We start from the raw sequence: 13,653 nt of genomic DNA, 5'->3' as shown, positions 1-13,653 counted from the left end.
GATCTACGAAGCTCAGAAATGTGATAGCGAATTGCTAGCTAAACAGGTACAGAGTGAGTCAACATTTGATTCAGATTTTCACACAAGAGCCGATGATTGTTTACTGTCCCGAGGTAGAGCGTGTACCGAGGAATCCAGAGCTTATACAGAAAATTTTGCTTAAAGCTCATAGTGGTAGCTTGTCTATTTATTCGAGAAGTTGTAACGCCCCAAATATCAAGTCTTCAATTTTTTTTGCATGATTCGCACTGATTGCTTGTTTGCGTCTAAAATTGATTCAGTGGCTAAGCTGCAAAATTATTAAACCCATTAGTAGTAAAGTTTCTAAGCATTGAGGATATCGAAGATACCTGAGATGTGAGTGAAATGAGAGCATCCACTTCATGTACTCCAGTGACTCATCTTCCTGACGTTGCTTGATTGGTTGGCCATTGATAGTTGTTATTGGAAATCCTCTCCATGATTTCATAGGCCTCGTTATAAGACTTAGAGAGGAGAGCACCATTAGTAGAAACTTCCACTACCATCCCAGTGTGAGCATTGAGACTGTTGTAGAACATCTCTAATTGGATGTAATGAGGGATTCTATGATTAGGTCATCTTCGTAATAGTTGTTTAAACTTTTCCTACACCTCATACAAGGACCCACTATCCATCTGTTGGAAGGTAGTGATCTCATTCCTCAACTTAGCAATCTTGCTAGGTGGGAAGTACTCCATAAGGAATCGTTCTACTAACTATTTCCATATGGCAATAATATTTGGTGGCAATGAGTTCAACCAGGCTCGAGCTTTATCCCTTAGTGAATATGGGAACAACTTTAATCATAGTGCATCTTCGGGTACTCTAACTAATTTGAAAGAATCACGCACCTCCATAAACAATCTAAAGTGAAGGTGAGGATCTTCGGTAGGCATTCCACTAAATTGGCCCGCTCATTGAAGCATCTGAAACATGACTGACTTCAGCTCAAATTGTCATGCCTCGATTTTGGGTCTCCTAATACCCAGATTAAGCTCATGAAACACTAACACAACATACTATCTTAGAGCTCTATCCCTATCATCAACAATAAAGATAGGATTTTGAGAAGGGTTTGCGTTGTTTCCTGGATTCAGATTTTCAAAGTTCATCTCTTTGGTCTTTCTTTGAGCTGCTTGTCTTCTTCTTTATTGAAAATTTCTTTCAATTACAAGATCTATGGGGAGTAAGTCGATAATTCTATCAAAACTCATAAATAAATGAAACAATCACAAAAAATATGAATAAATTAAAATCAAACAGAAAATAAACCAAAATGCAAAATTAACAATTTCACAAATAGTGCCTTTTAAAATAGTCCCCGGTAACGGCGCCAAAAACTTGGAATGACAGAAATGTGCAAGTGTACACAATCATTATCAAGTAATAAAGTGACAAGTAAGTGTTGAGTTACTGTACCCACAGGGACTATGAAAGAAAACTCTTTATGAAATGTAGATCAATCACTTTGGTGATTGGAAAAATATGTTGTTTTGAAGAATTGATTAAAAACTAAAAATTAAGTGATAAAAAAATAAAAAGTAAAAATTCCAATGCATGATTTCAAAAAGATAAGTTTTAATAAATATGACATAATTGTATTAGATCAATTACATTCCTTAACTTAGAATTACTAAACTCATGTTCATGTTGTTACGAATATTTTCACGAGAACTTGGTAATTTATTAACTATTGCACATACATACTTACTAAATTAACAAATATCTTGAACATTTTTCAATGTCAATGTAAACAATTAATCAATCTTCATAAGCACATATAAGATTAAGTGAGGTAACAATATATTTTTATATTGAAACAATTTAATCACAATAATCTTGCAAGTTATGCGAGGCTAATGTACCGTTTAATACCGTCACTAATTTAAGCTTTAGCTACCTTAGAAGATTAAAAATGCAACAATTACATATTGTGTCAATTAATTATAATTTCAATACATTTAATAATTAATTCATTCATTACCTTACATTTTATAATGCAAGTATAACAAAAGCATAGTTTTATTTAAGTAAATAACTCACCAATGCCTATAACAACACAAACATGATTTTAATAATTCAAGTGGACAGAATGCAATCAATCTAACTCAAATTAATTTAAGTCATTTTAATTAGAACAAGAACAAGAACAAAACAATCATTCATATTCATAATCACAGTATAAACAAGAAAATTAAAGAGAAGGGAACTAGGAAGCAAATCTAGGATTTCTCTAAAGCCAGATTAGTGCGCTCCTCTTCTTCTATGCTCATTCTATTGAACCGAGGTCTCTACAAACAATTGATGATGCTATTCCAAGGTGGAAGAAGGCTCTTTTCAAGAGGGAAATTGGCAAGGGAAATGAGAAAACAAAGAAGGGAATGGAAGAGAGAAAGTAAGTGAAAAAGAGAGAGATGTGTGGGAATGAATGGTATCTTAAATAAGATAGAAAAGGTGGGTATTTATAGCTGTGAATGGATGCTAAAAGTAGAAAATAATTAGCCACACACTCTTCCTTGGCCGGCCATACAACAAGTAAGTTTTAATGTTTCAAACTTTGCTAAATTTACCTTGGGGCAAATCATAAAAGGCACAAAAAGTGGAGGGTTTGAATGGAGTTTAAGGAAACTTTGAGGGTTTTTTTGCTATCATTAAAATCAGATGATTGGGTCAACTTATTTGATGATTTTGGGCTGCCAATTTTCTTATTGGATCAGTCTTCAATGATTAGCACACTAGGTCACTTTCTCCTTCAGGCTTTATATTAATTTTTAACCCAATTAACCTTCGATAAAAACTAAATATAAATTACATAAAATAATCATAATTTGGACCATCCTTGGCTGGAAAATATTCACCCTTGCTCTTGGTTTACTTGATGCAAAAATTCCCTAACGGTTCAAGCCTTTTGAGGTGTTTACTAAGCCAATTTTCACCTTGTGTGCAAAACTATTGAAAATAAACCAAATCTGTGAAAAATTATTATAAAAATAATTAAAATTCAATATGTTAATAATTTAAGTGCAAATTATTTATTTTATAATTAAAGTGTGAATTTCAACAAAATTTACTACGAAACTACATGAATTAAAGCTCAAAATGTGCTGAAAAAGTCTATTTATTTTTGTGTTTCCACATACGACACAAGGCAAATTTTTGGTGTCATTTCGCGCCATGCAAGGGGTGTGGCGCAACACAGGTTGACTTCATGCCCAATTAATTTGGGGTTATTTTCGTCCATGCAATCAAACTTCTACAAAGACCAATGACATGCCGAAGACCTAATTTGGGCTGCTAACACTTCTATAAATAAGACATTAGGGGATTGATGGAAGTAAGTCGTCCTAGACGCCTTCAAAAACCCTAATAGTTTAGGAGCAGATTTAGATTATTTTCTTTTCACATAAATCTTTTGTTTTTCATCTTGAAATTTGTTTTGATTCAAGAGTTTGTTTATTTAATTAAAGTATTTCAGTTTACTTGTTCTTGCAGTCACTTTATTTCTTTATTCCACTCAAGCAATTTGCTACTTCATTTTCCATTCGATATCCAATCCATGATTATGCAATTCTCCTTTCTCTTCCGAATCAATTGTGCTTTCCACATGATTTATTCAATTGAGATCGAGATTTTGAATAACATGAGTGGTTAAATCCCTTAGAGGAGATTAATGAGTAGAAAAGGATGTGATTAATGGAGGATTGAGGGTTTCCCGAGAGTGATTAGTTGGTATGAATTATGTATGCTTCAACCACTAGGATTGACAACTTTAGGAAGTTATCATAGGCTAGACGAAGTCGGGACATAAGTCGAACCGAGTAAATCGTAATTTATCCTAGTTGAGAAATTGAGGTTGGGAGAAAAGTGAGTATCAACCAATCGATTAGTTAATTAGAGGCCGGAAGGTAATAATTGGTTAATCGATAGCTAATCACCCTAAAACCTTAATTCAAAATTAATTATAAACCCTGAAGCGAGTTAATATTCCTGATTGGTTTATTGATTTTAAGTCGTTTGTTTATTTTTCTTATTTATTTATTTTTAACCCATCAATTTATTTTATGTCTTATCGTAATATAGGAATTAATTACTACTACTTAGACTTATTATTATAAAAATGTTTTCATAGTTTATTCCATCCTCCTTTGGGTACAACCCTTGGAATACTTCCTGGTATTTAGTTGTACAACTATATTACATTTTGACCTATGCATTTGCAGACATCGTCGTTCTTAATCTCTTATATTTTGGTGTTATATTTTAACTATAAACAATAACACATTTGTAGTTGGTAATATATTATTTGCTAGTTATTGTGTACTGTCACATCCCTAAAACTAGGTTAGTAGAAATTTTGGTTAATGAACCGAAAGAGTGGTTGCCCAAATTTTATTTATTTATTTTAGATAATCTTTTGATATTAATAAATATCAAGTATAGTGGTTGAGTAGTGGTGGAGATGTCCATGATGACTTGTGTTCGAATACCTTCCCTCACACTATTTTTTATGTGATGTAATTTTGCCTTAAACCTTAGCAAATGTCACACCATGTTTTTAAATAAAAGTGGTAGGAATCAAAACAAGGAAGTGAAGTGGTCAAGTATTTAAGTGCTCCTAAGCTATCCTAGAGCTCCTAAGTTTAAATCCCATTGTTCTCATATTTTTATTTAATTTTTTAACACAATTTCCATGTGCATAATGTGCTTGTCATCCACCCCATTGTTATCATGTTTAGGAGAATTCATTTCCCTCTTTATAATTCAAACCTACCATATGTTGGGGTAACATGATCCCATTTTCACTCCATGTCTCCCCCCTTGCCAAAACTTCATATCTTGCCTTTTGTTGTGGTTCAATGAACCTGATCACAGTTGACCAAGCTTACTCCACCTCCTTGTCGTCCATACCACTCATTTGTTCCCATATTCTCTTTTTTTTTTTTTGCATTTATTCCTTTTTCATTTTCTCTCCTTTCTTTACAAACAACCACCACCTTTAACCACCGTCTAAAATTACTCCACTGCAAGCTATAACTTCACCACCTCTACACCACCGTCTAAGGTTCTCTTCTCCTCCTCTTTCCTTTAGATCACCGCCCTTCACTGCCACCGTCACTGCCATGAACCATTGTGGGAAAGCCTTCCTCTACCACTCTTTTTCTTTTCTCTTTTTTTTCTCAATATTGTGATTGTACCCTCCCACTCTTTTTATATTTTTTCTCACCTCATTAGACCACCGTTGGACCACTGTCGCCACTGCCAACGCCATATTTTTTGTCGGGTTTTATTTTTCCCCTTTTCTTTCTCTTTCAATCTCTCCCATCTCTTCTAAGGATTCAATCATCCTATTTTATTTATCTTGTGACCAAGTCTCATCGACCATATATTTTTGTAGATCATTAAACCTCTTTGCTCCTTCGTCAAGACTTATCAACGATCTCATAGTACTGTTGAGTAGTGTAAGTGCATGAGGGGTGCTGGGAACATTATTTCCTCTCTATTGTTTTTCCTCACAGCCGAATGGTGTTAAGACACATTTTTTTTTCATGTGTTAACATTTTGTTCCAATATTTTTTGAAGGACCAAACACGCCAATCCAAGAGATCTTTAGTGTGATAATGAAGGCATCTAATCTAAGTCTCGATTTAAAGGTAAGTAATTGGTGAGAATTATCTCAATGATTAATCATTAAGTAATAAGACACATCTAATAAATCTATAACTAAAATACATGTTTGATGCGATAGATTCATCTACTGGGTTTAGATCCAAGTGAAACCTCTTCTAATTGGATCGTGGCGATCGAATCTTCAATATAAGGTGTGGGATCTAAATATTTGATTGAGTATAATATGCTACTTTTATTTTTAATAAAATGCTATTAAATAATTATTTGAGAGTACAATAAGTACTAAAAGCGAAGTTGAAAAACTCAACCAACCAATTTTCAGTGATATCAAAACAATGGTTTCGAGACTATAATTTTTATGAGTAAAATATTATTTTCTTATTTATTTATTGTCTACAAGATTTTATTAAGGTTGTATTAAAATTTCGTTAAGAAATTTTAATGTTTAAATGCTTAATTAAGTAAAAAGGACTAAATCGTAAAAGGTGAAAAAGTTGAGTTCTAATAGTTAAGAGAGTCAAATAGCTTTATAAGTGAATGTTAATAGACTTGAATGGTAATTATACCATATATGTTGATGGTGGATGTATATGGATTTGGTATTATTGAAATTTTGATAATTTTTAAAGGGCAAAAAGGTAAATTAGTAAATAAAACTAAAAATAACAAAAGAAATTATGTCCATCTTCTACACTTCATCTCATATTCACCAGAAATCACCATAGAAAGGAGCTATGATATTCGGTCAAGTTCTTTTCATTGCATGTAAGTGTATTCAAGCTTGTTTTTAATGATTTTTATGTTTTTGAGATCGTTGCAAGTAGGTCCAGCTAGCCCGTACCTTCGTTTTTGAAACTGTAAAAATTTTGTAAATTACCATTCATGTATCTTGAATGTTTTTATGATAATCATGTGTTTTGATACGAACCCGGTTACGGATGTGTCGAGCCGCACGTATTGCCCGATCGTGAATGGGGAGTAAAGGATAAAGAAAAACGAATAAAATGGATAGTTAATTTCTGCGGTAATTTGTGGGAATGGAGAAAATGGACTTAACTCCAGAAATGATTCAACACTAGAGAGTATCACCCTGATTTCTATTTGGTTAAGGTGGATTTGCGGAAGTATAGAATGGAACCTTGACCCACTATCAAGTATGATAGGAACCTCGGTATAACTTGAACGCCATACTTTGGGTGCAAAGTGATAAGTTCGGATAAGAAGAATGGGTTGACGCCACAAAGGTTACTTGATAAGTCAAACGAGTCTTTGGAGAACAATGAGAGTTGTAAACAATCTCACAAAATGTAAAAACATTAATTCAAGGTTCTTGATGCTTTACAATGAAATTTAACACATATTTATAGGCAAAACAAAAGGGTAGCCGAATGGGCAAAATTGGAAGCCAAATTCGGCCATGGTGCTTCCTCAATTTGTTCCATAAATTATGCATGATGTTGGCCAAATGCTTCCTTAAATTCTTCCATGAATTATGTATGATGTTGGTCAAATGCTTCCTCAAATTCTTCCATGAATTATGCATGATGTTGGCCAAATGCTTCCTCAAATTCTTCCATGAATTATGATGATGTTGGTCAAATGCTTCCTCAAATTCTCCCATGAATTATGCATGATGTTGGTCAAATGCTTCCTTAATTTCATGCCGTTCACCTCCACATCAATTCGGCTTTTATGCATGCTACAGTCCACCTCTTCTTTGCCGTCCATGTACGTTGTCCTAGCAAATTCAACAAATTTACTTAGCTTAAATCTCACACATTAATTCGGCTGAACCAAGAAATATTTAACTAAGACTCAAATTAAACTCAACAGCAACTAAGACAATTTAATTAATTATTTCAAAAAGAATGAATAAGCTAAAAATGAGCTTGTTAAAAATTAAGCTGGAAGAGCTTGAAGTAAAGTGCACGATTTGCTCATCTTGCTGGTCCATGAGTTTTCAAGTAGACTGGCCACGGATTCACCCCAAACCCGATCAACCAAAGCTGAAATTGTGTCTTTAAACTTCTTAGCCCTAGCTCTGGTAATAGGTCCTTTAGGCAGCTTGAGGGAAACATCGTTCGCACTTGATAACTCATGGGGCTCGATTGCATCATTCCCTCCCTCTTCGAGGCGATTTGTCCCCAAATCGCTACCTGCATCAAAGGGAGATAAATCAGGCCACATTAAAGCTTGCCCTAATATTGTAATCACCTGGGAGATCAAGCTTGTAAGAGTTCTCATTAATTCGTTGCAACACTTGAAAGGGTCTGTCTCCTCTTGGCAATAGTTTTGACCTTCGTTGGGCCGGGAACCTTTCCTTTCTCATGTGAACCCAAACCCAATCTCCGGGTTCAAACACTATTTGCTTCCTTCCTTTGTTTGCAGCTCGCATATATTGTTCGGTTCGCACTTCAATGTTGGTTCTCACCTTTTGATGAAGTTGCTTCACATAATCGGCTTTTCGCTTTGCATCGGTATGAACAAGCTGATCACGGGGCAAAGGAAGCAAATCTAGTGGAGTTAGAGGATTGAATCCATACACAACCTCAAATGGTGAATGTTTAGTAGCAGAATGGACGGATCTATTGTAAGCGAATTCCACATGCGGTAAACATTCCTCCCACGCTTTGAGATTCTTTCGAATAATTGCTCGTAATAAGGTTGATAGCACGCGATTCACAACCTCCGTTTGTCCATCCGTTTGGGGATGATAGGTTGTTGAAAACAACAGTTTCGTTCCTAGCTTTCCCCATAGAGACCTCTAAAAATGACTTAGGAACTTTGCGTCTCGATCGGATACGATGGTTTTTGGAATTCCGTGAAGTCGTACAACCTCCCTAAAGAACAAATTAGCAATATGGACGGCATCGTCAGTTTTAGAACAAGCTATAAAATGTGACATTTTGGAAAATCTATCTACAACAACAAAAATTGAATCCTTCCCCGTTTTAGTCCTTGGAAGTCCTAGGATAAAATCCATAGAAAGATCGACCCATGGTGCGTCAGGTATGGGCAACGGTTTGTAGAGCCCATGTGGATTAATCTTGGACTTGGCCTTCTTGCAAGTTATGCAGTGACTACAAATTTGCTCAACTTCTTTTCTCATTCCAGGCCAAAAGAAATGTTCTTGGAGGGTTGAAAACGTCTTAGCCACCCCAAAATGGCCCATGAGTCCACCACCATGTGCCTCGATCACCAACAATTTCCGTATTGAACTTTGCGGAATACAAAGCTTGCCTTCGCGAAAAAGAAATCCATCAAACCTGTAAAACTTATCAACAGCTTTGTTTTCACAAGATTTATAAATATCACCAAAATCAACATCATCATTATACAATTCCTTCAAAAAGGCAAATCCGAGCAATTTTGAATCTAAATATGATAGCAAAGTATATCGTCGAGATAACGCGTCAGCCACAATGTTTTCCTTACCCTTTTTGTATTTGATGATGTAAGGAAAAGATTCTAAATACTCTACCCATTTGGCGTGTCGTTTATTTAATTTTGCTTGTCCATTGATATGCTTCAATGCCTCATGATCCGAGTGTATGACAAACTCTTTTGGCCATAAGTAGTGCTGCCAAGTCTCGAGAGCTCGAATTAGAGCATACATTTCTTTGTCGTACGTCGGATAGTTGAGAACGGCTCCATTTAACTTCTCACTAAAGTATGCCACGGGCCTTCCATCTTGCATTAGAACGGCTCCAATTCCGACACCTGATGCATCACATTCAACTTCAAACATTTTAGCAAAATCAGGTAACACAAGTAAGGGAGCATTAGTTAAACAAGATTTAAGAGCAATGAAAGATTTTTCTTGTTCCTCATTCCAATAGAAGGCAGAAGACTTCTTGATCACACTAGTTAAAGGTGCTGCCAAGGTGCTAAAATTTGGAACAAATCGTCGATAGAAGCTTGCCAATCCGTGGAAGCTCCTCACTTGGCTAATGCTCGTGGGTCTAGGCCATTCTTGAATGGCTTTCACCTTTTCTTGATCAACCTCCAATCCTTCCGAGTTGACCACGAATCCTAAGAAAATAACCTTGTTAGTACAAAAAGTACATTTCTTAAGATTAGCAAACAAGGATTCTTTTCTAAGCACATCCAAAACAGATTTTAAATGCAACAAATGATCTTCTAAGGAATTGCTATAGATAAGTAGATCATCAAAATAGACAACGCAGAATTTTCCGATAAAAGAACGAAGAACATGGTTCATCAACCGCATGAAAGTGCTGGGCGCATTGGTAAGCCCGAATGGCATAACCAACCACTCGTAGAGTCCATGCTTCATCTTAAAAGCGGTTTCCCACTCGTCCCCCTCACGCATCCGAATTTGGTGGTATCCGCTCTTTAGATCAATTTTAGAAAATATTTGAGCACCACTTAATTCATCCAACATATCATCGAGTCGCGGTATCGGATGTCGATACTTAATAGTGATCTTATTTACCGCGCGACAATCTACGCACATACGCCATGTTCCATCCTTTTTTGGCACCAATAAAATTGGTACGGCGCAAGGACTAAGACTTTCTCGTATATATCCCTTCTCCATAAGTTCATTGACTTGTTTTTGCAATTCTTTGGTCTCTTCGGGATTTGTACGATAAGCTGGTCGATTGGGAATGGAGGCTCCAGGAATGAAATCAATTTGATCTATTCCTCGAATGGGCGGTAACCCATTAGGAATGTCTTCCGGAAACACGTCCTCAAATTCCTGCAAAAGAGAAACAATCGAAGAGGAAAGATTTGGATCCAACTCGTTAGTATTCAAAAGAGTTTCCTTGTACATAAGTACAAGAACCGATTGCTGCATCAAATAAGACTTTCTAAAATCACTCTCTTTCGCATAAACACTCATTTTCTTTTGCTCTTTTTCTTCTCTATTTTTTTGTTCAATCGATTTATTATTTCTCTCACACTTTTCAAAAGTTTTTCTTTTTTTTTCTCAGTGTGTTTTTTGCTTTCTTTTTCATTCTCTCGAAATTTTTCAAAAGACTCTCTTAACTTCAATTGGTCTTCATAAACCTGCCTCGGTGTCATCGGGACTAAGGTGACATTCTTGCCTTCAAACTTGAAAGTGTAGCGGTTTGTAAAACCATCATGAATAGCTTTACGGTCGAATTGCCATGGACAACCCAATAACATATGACCAGCATGCATAGGTACTACGTCGCATAAAACTTTGTCGAAATATTTTCCGATAGTGAACGGCACCAAAACTTGCTTAGTTACCTTCAACTCCCCTCCATCATTAAGCCATTGAAGTTTGTAAGGTTGAGGGTGCTTAGATGTTGGCAAGCCGAGTTTTTCAACCATTAAGGTGCTGGCCACATTTGTACAACTCCCGCCATCAACGATCAAGCTGCACACCTTGCCTTGGACATGGCAACGTGTATAGAAAATGTTCTCCCTTTGCTGTTCGTTTTCAACGCTTTGAAGACTAAGACTTCGTTTAATGACGAGGATTTCGCCATCAACAGCATATTCAAGTTCGTCTTCTTCTTCGGCGGTTCCATCGGGTTCTTCATCATCGTCTTCCTCCGATTCGATCTCTCCATTAGCCCGTAATATCATGTTAGTTCGGTTAGGGCATTGACTTGCAATATGGCCCCTCCCTAAACACTTGAAACACTTTATTTCTCGTGATCGATTCGGCATGACAACTTCTTTACCTTTGCTTGTTTCACCAATGGGTTTACTCACCTTAGAAGACAAAGGGTGATCTTTAGTGCGATTAGAGAAGTCTTTCTTACCCGTGCCTTGGTTCCACCTTTGAAAATTGTTAGTGCTAGGAAAGGTTCGGCTAGTTCCTTTTCTCTTCAATTGTTTTTCGACTTTGATGGCAACATGTACCATATCAACAACTTCGACATAGTGTTGAAGTTCCACCACGTTAGCTATGTCACTATTAAGGCCGGCTAAGAATCGAGCCATGGTTGCTTCACGATCTTCATCCACATTTGCTCGAATCATGGCAATTTCCATTTCTTTGAAGTAGTCCTCCACACTTCGATTTCCTTGCGTAAGATTCTGCAATTTTTGATAAAGTTCACGATAATAGTAAGAGGGTATAAATCGCTTACGCATTACGGCTTTCATTTCGGTCCAAGATGAGATTGGCCACTCCCCGTTCCTTCTTCGACTCGTTGTGAGTTGATCCCACCATACCATTGCGTAATCGGAGAACTCGATTGCCGCCAATTTCACCTTTTTGCTCTCTGAGTAGTTGTGACACTCGAAGATCACCTCTATTTTTCTCTCCCATTCTAGATAGGCTTCCGGATCAGATTTCCCATAAAAGGGAGGAATGGATAGTTTAATACCTTTTAAATCATCATCAACTTGGCCTCGATCTCTAGGACCCCTATTCTTTTGACCTCGTCGTCTTTCGTTTTGATCCAATGCTTGGTCACTTTCCTCCTCGCTTGGCTCGAAGGGATCATCCACAAAAGGTCTTGCTCGCCCCCGCTCCCTTCTCAGTCCTTGAGGGGTTCCTTCTCGTGTTGGCCCTCCTTCCACTCGATCTAGCCTCTCATTGATAGATTCAAGCTCGTTACGGAGCATTCATTGAAATTCTCTTAAGAGGGCTTGTTGGCCTAAATCGGGAACTCCTTCTCCTCCCGGTGCGACATTTCTTACCGGTTGCCTTTCAGGTCTTCCCACCACGTTTTGCTCGGTATCTTGAGACATGATTATATACTAAAAGAACAAATGTTAAAAATAATAATAATAACAGAAAATTAAATACCTCACCACAAAATTCTCACCAATTCCTCACAAAGAAAATTTCACACAATTTGGCTTTTACTCCTCTCTAATGGTCTCACCAATCGCTTTTGCCTTTTACCACTCGATTTTTGCCTCTCGAAGTTCTCCGCAAACTAGATAGACGAATCAATACCGTTTGGCGTCGGCTTACAAAATTGAGTTGGCTTGGTGGGTAATGATGTCGGAAATGGTAGGCTATCAAACAAAACTTAAAATGAATTTCAATCACTTTTTTTTTAATTCTGAATTTTTTTTAATTTCTCTTTTTTTTAATACTGAATACAAAAGAAGAAAGAAAGAAAAAAAATAAATTGGATACAATTTTTTTTTTGAAAGCGTGAAAATTCACTCAAAGGGGTATAAAAGAGTGTAGATTATGATTCTAAAAAAAATTTTGTTGAAGGGTTTCCAAACTTTTTTTTTGCGGATCTTTCACGTTCTTTTCGTCCGCGCCTAGACCGTAGGCAAATTTTTTTTTTTAATTTTTTTTACAAAACCGTAATATCAAAGATGATGATTCTTACTCCGATTCGGCTAGCTCTGATACCAGATGATACGAACCCGGTTACGGATGTGTCGAGCCGCACGTATTGCCCGATCGTGAATGGGAGTAAAAGATAAAGAAAAACGAATAAAATGGATAGTTAATTTTTGCGGTAATTTGTGGGAATGGAGAAAATAGACTTAACTCCAGAAATGATTCAACACTAGAGAGTATCACCCCGATTTCTATTTGGTTAAGGTGGATTTGCGGAAGTATAGAATGGAACCTTGACCCACTATCAAGTATGATAGGAACCTCGGTATAACTTGAACACCACACTTTGGGTGCAAAGTGATAAGTTCGGATAAGAAGAATGGGTTGACGCCACAAGGGTTACTTGATAAGTCAAACGAGTCTTTGGAGAACAATGAGAGTTGTAAACAATCTCAAAAAATGTAAAAACATTAATTCAAGGTTCTTGATGCTTTACAATGAAATTTAACACATATTTATAGGCAAAACAAAAGGGTAGCCGAATGGGCAAAATTAGAAGCCAAATTCGGCCATGGTGCTTCCTCAATTTGTTCCATAAATTATGCATGATGTTGGCCAAATGCTTCCTTAAATTCTTCCATGAATTATGCATGATGTTGGTCAAATGCTTCCTCAAATTCTCCCATGAATTATGCATGATGTTGGTCAAATGCTTCCTCAAATTCTCCCATGAATTATGCATGATGTTG

General features: G+C 36.5%; 1 protein-coding gene across 1 annotated transcript; it reads right to left on the bottom strand.

Moving 5' to 3' along the window:
- Nucleotides 1-7,548: 7,548 nt before the first annotated feature.
- LOC121213579 (uncharacterized) lies at nucleotides 7,549-12,222 on the bottom strand. Its single transcript, XM_041086371.1, has 6 exons — nucleotides 10,684-12,222; nucleotides 9,442-10,465; nucleotides 8,573-9,369; nucleotides 8,336-8,489; nucleotides 7,864-8,163; nucleotides 7,549-7,805 (listed from the first exon to the last, which is right to left on the bottom strand). Exons 1-6 carry the CDS (start codon nucleotides 12,220-12,222, stop codon nucleotides 7,549-7,551), a joined length of 4,071 nt encoding a protein of 1,356 aa, XP_040942305.1.
- Nucleotides 12,223-13,653: the final 1,431 nt, after the last annotated feature.

Source organism: Gossypium hirsutum, chromosome D01, assembly GCF_007990345.1.
Source record: "Gossypium hirsutum isolate 1008001.06 chromosome D01, Gossypium_hirsutum_v2.1, whole genome shotgun sequence".
Lineage (NCBI taxonomy): Eukaryota > Viridiplantae > Streptophyta > Magnoliopsida > Malvales > Malvaceae > Gossypium > Gossypium hirsutum.
This window is presented reverse-complemented; position numbering and strand designations above follow the sequence as displayed.

What these genes read in the sequence shown, in the direction of transcription:
- LOC121213579 (XM_041086371.1), bottom strand. Translation starts at nt 12,222, where the DNA reads ATGCTCCGTAACGAGCTTGAATCTATCAATGAGAGGCTAGATCGAGTG. An exon ending in TCCCGATGACACCGAGGCAG is followed by an intron (nt 10,466 to 10,683) that starts GTTTATGAAGAC and finishes TATTTGATGCAG; the next exon opens with CAATCGGTTCTTGTACTTAT. An exon ending in AAACGGATGGACAAACGGAG is followed by an intron (nt 8,164 to 8,335) that starts GTTGTGAATCGC and finishes TAACTCCACTAG; the next exon opens with ATTTGCTTCCTTTGCCCCGT.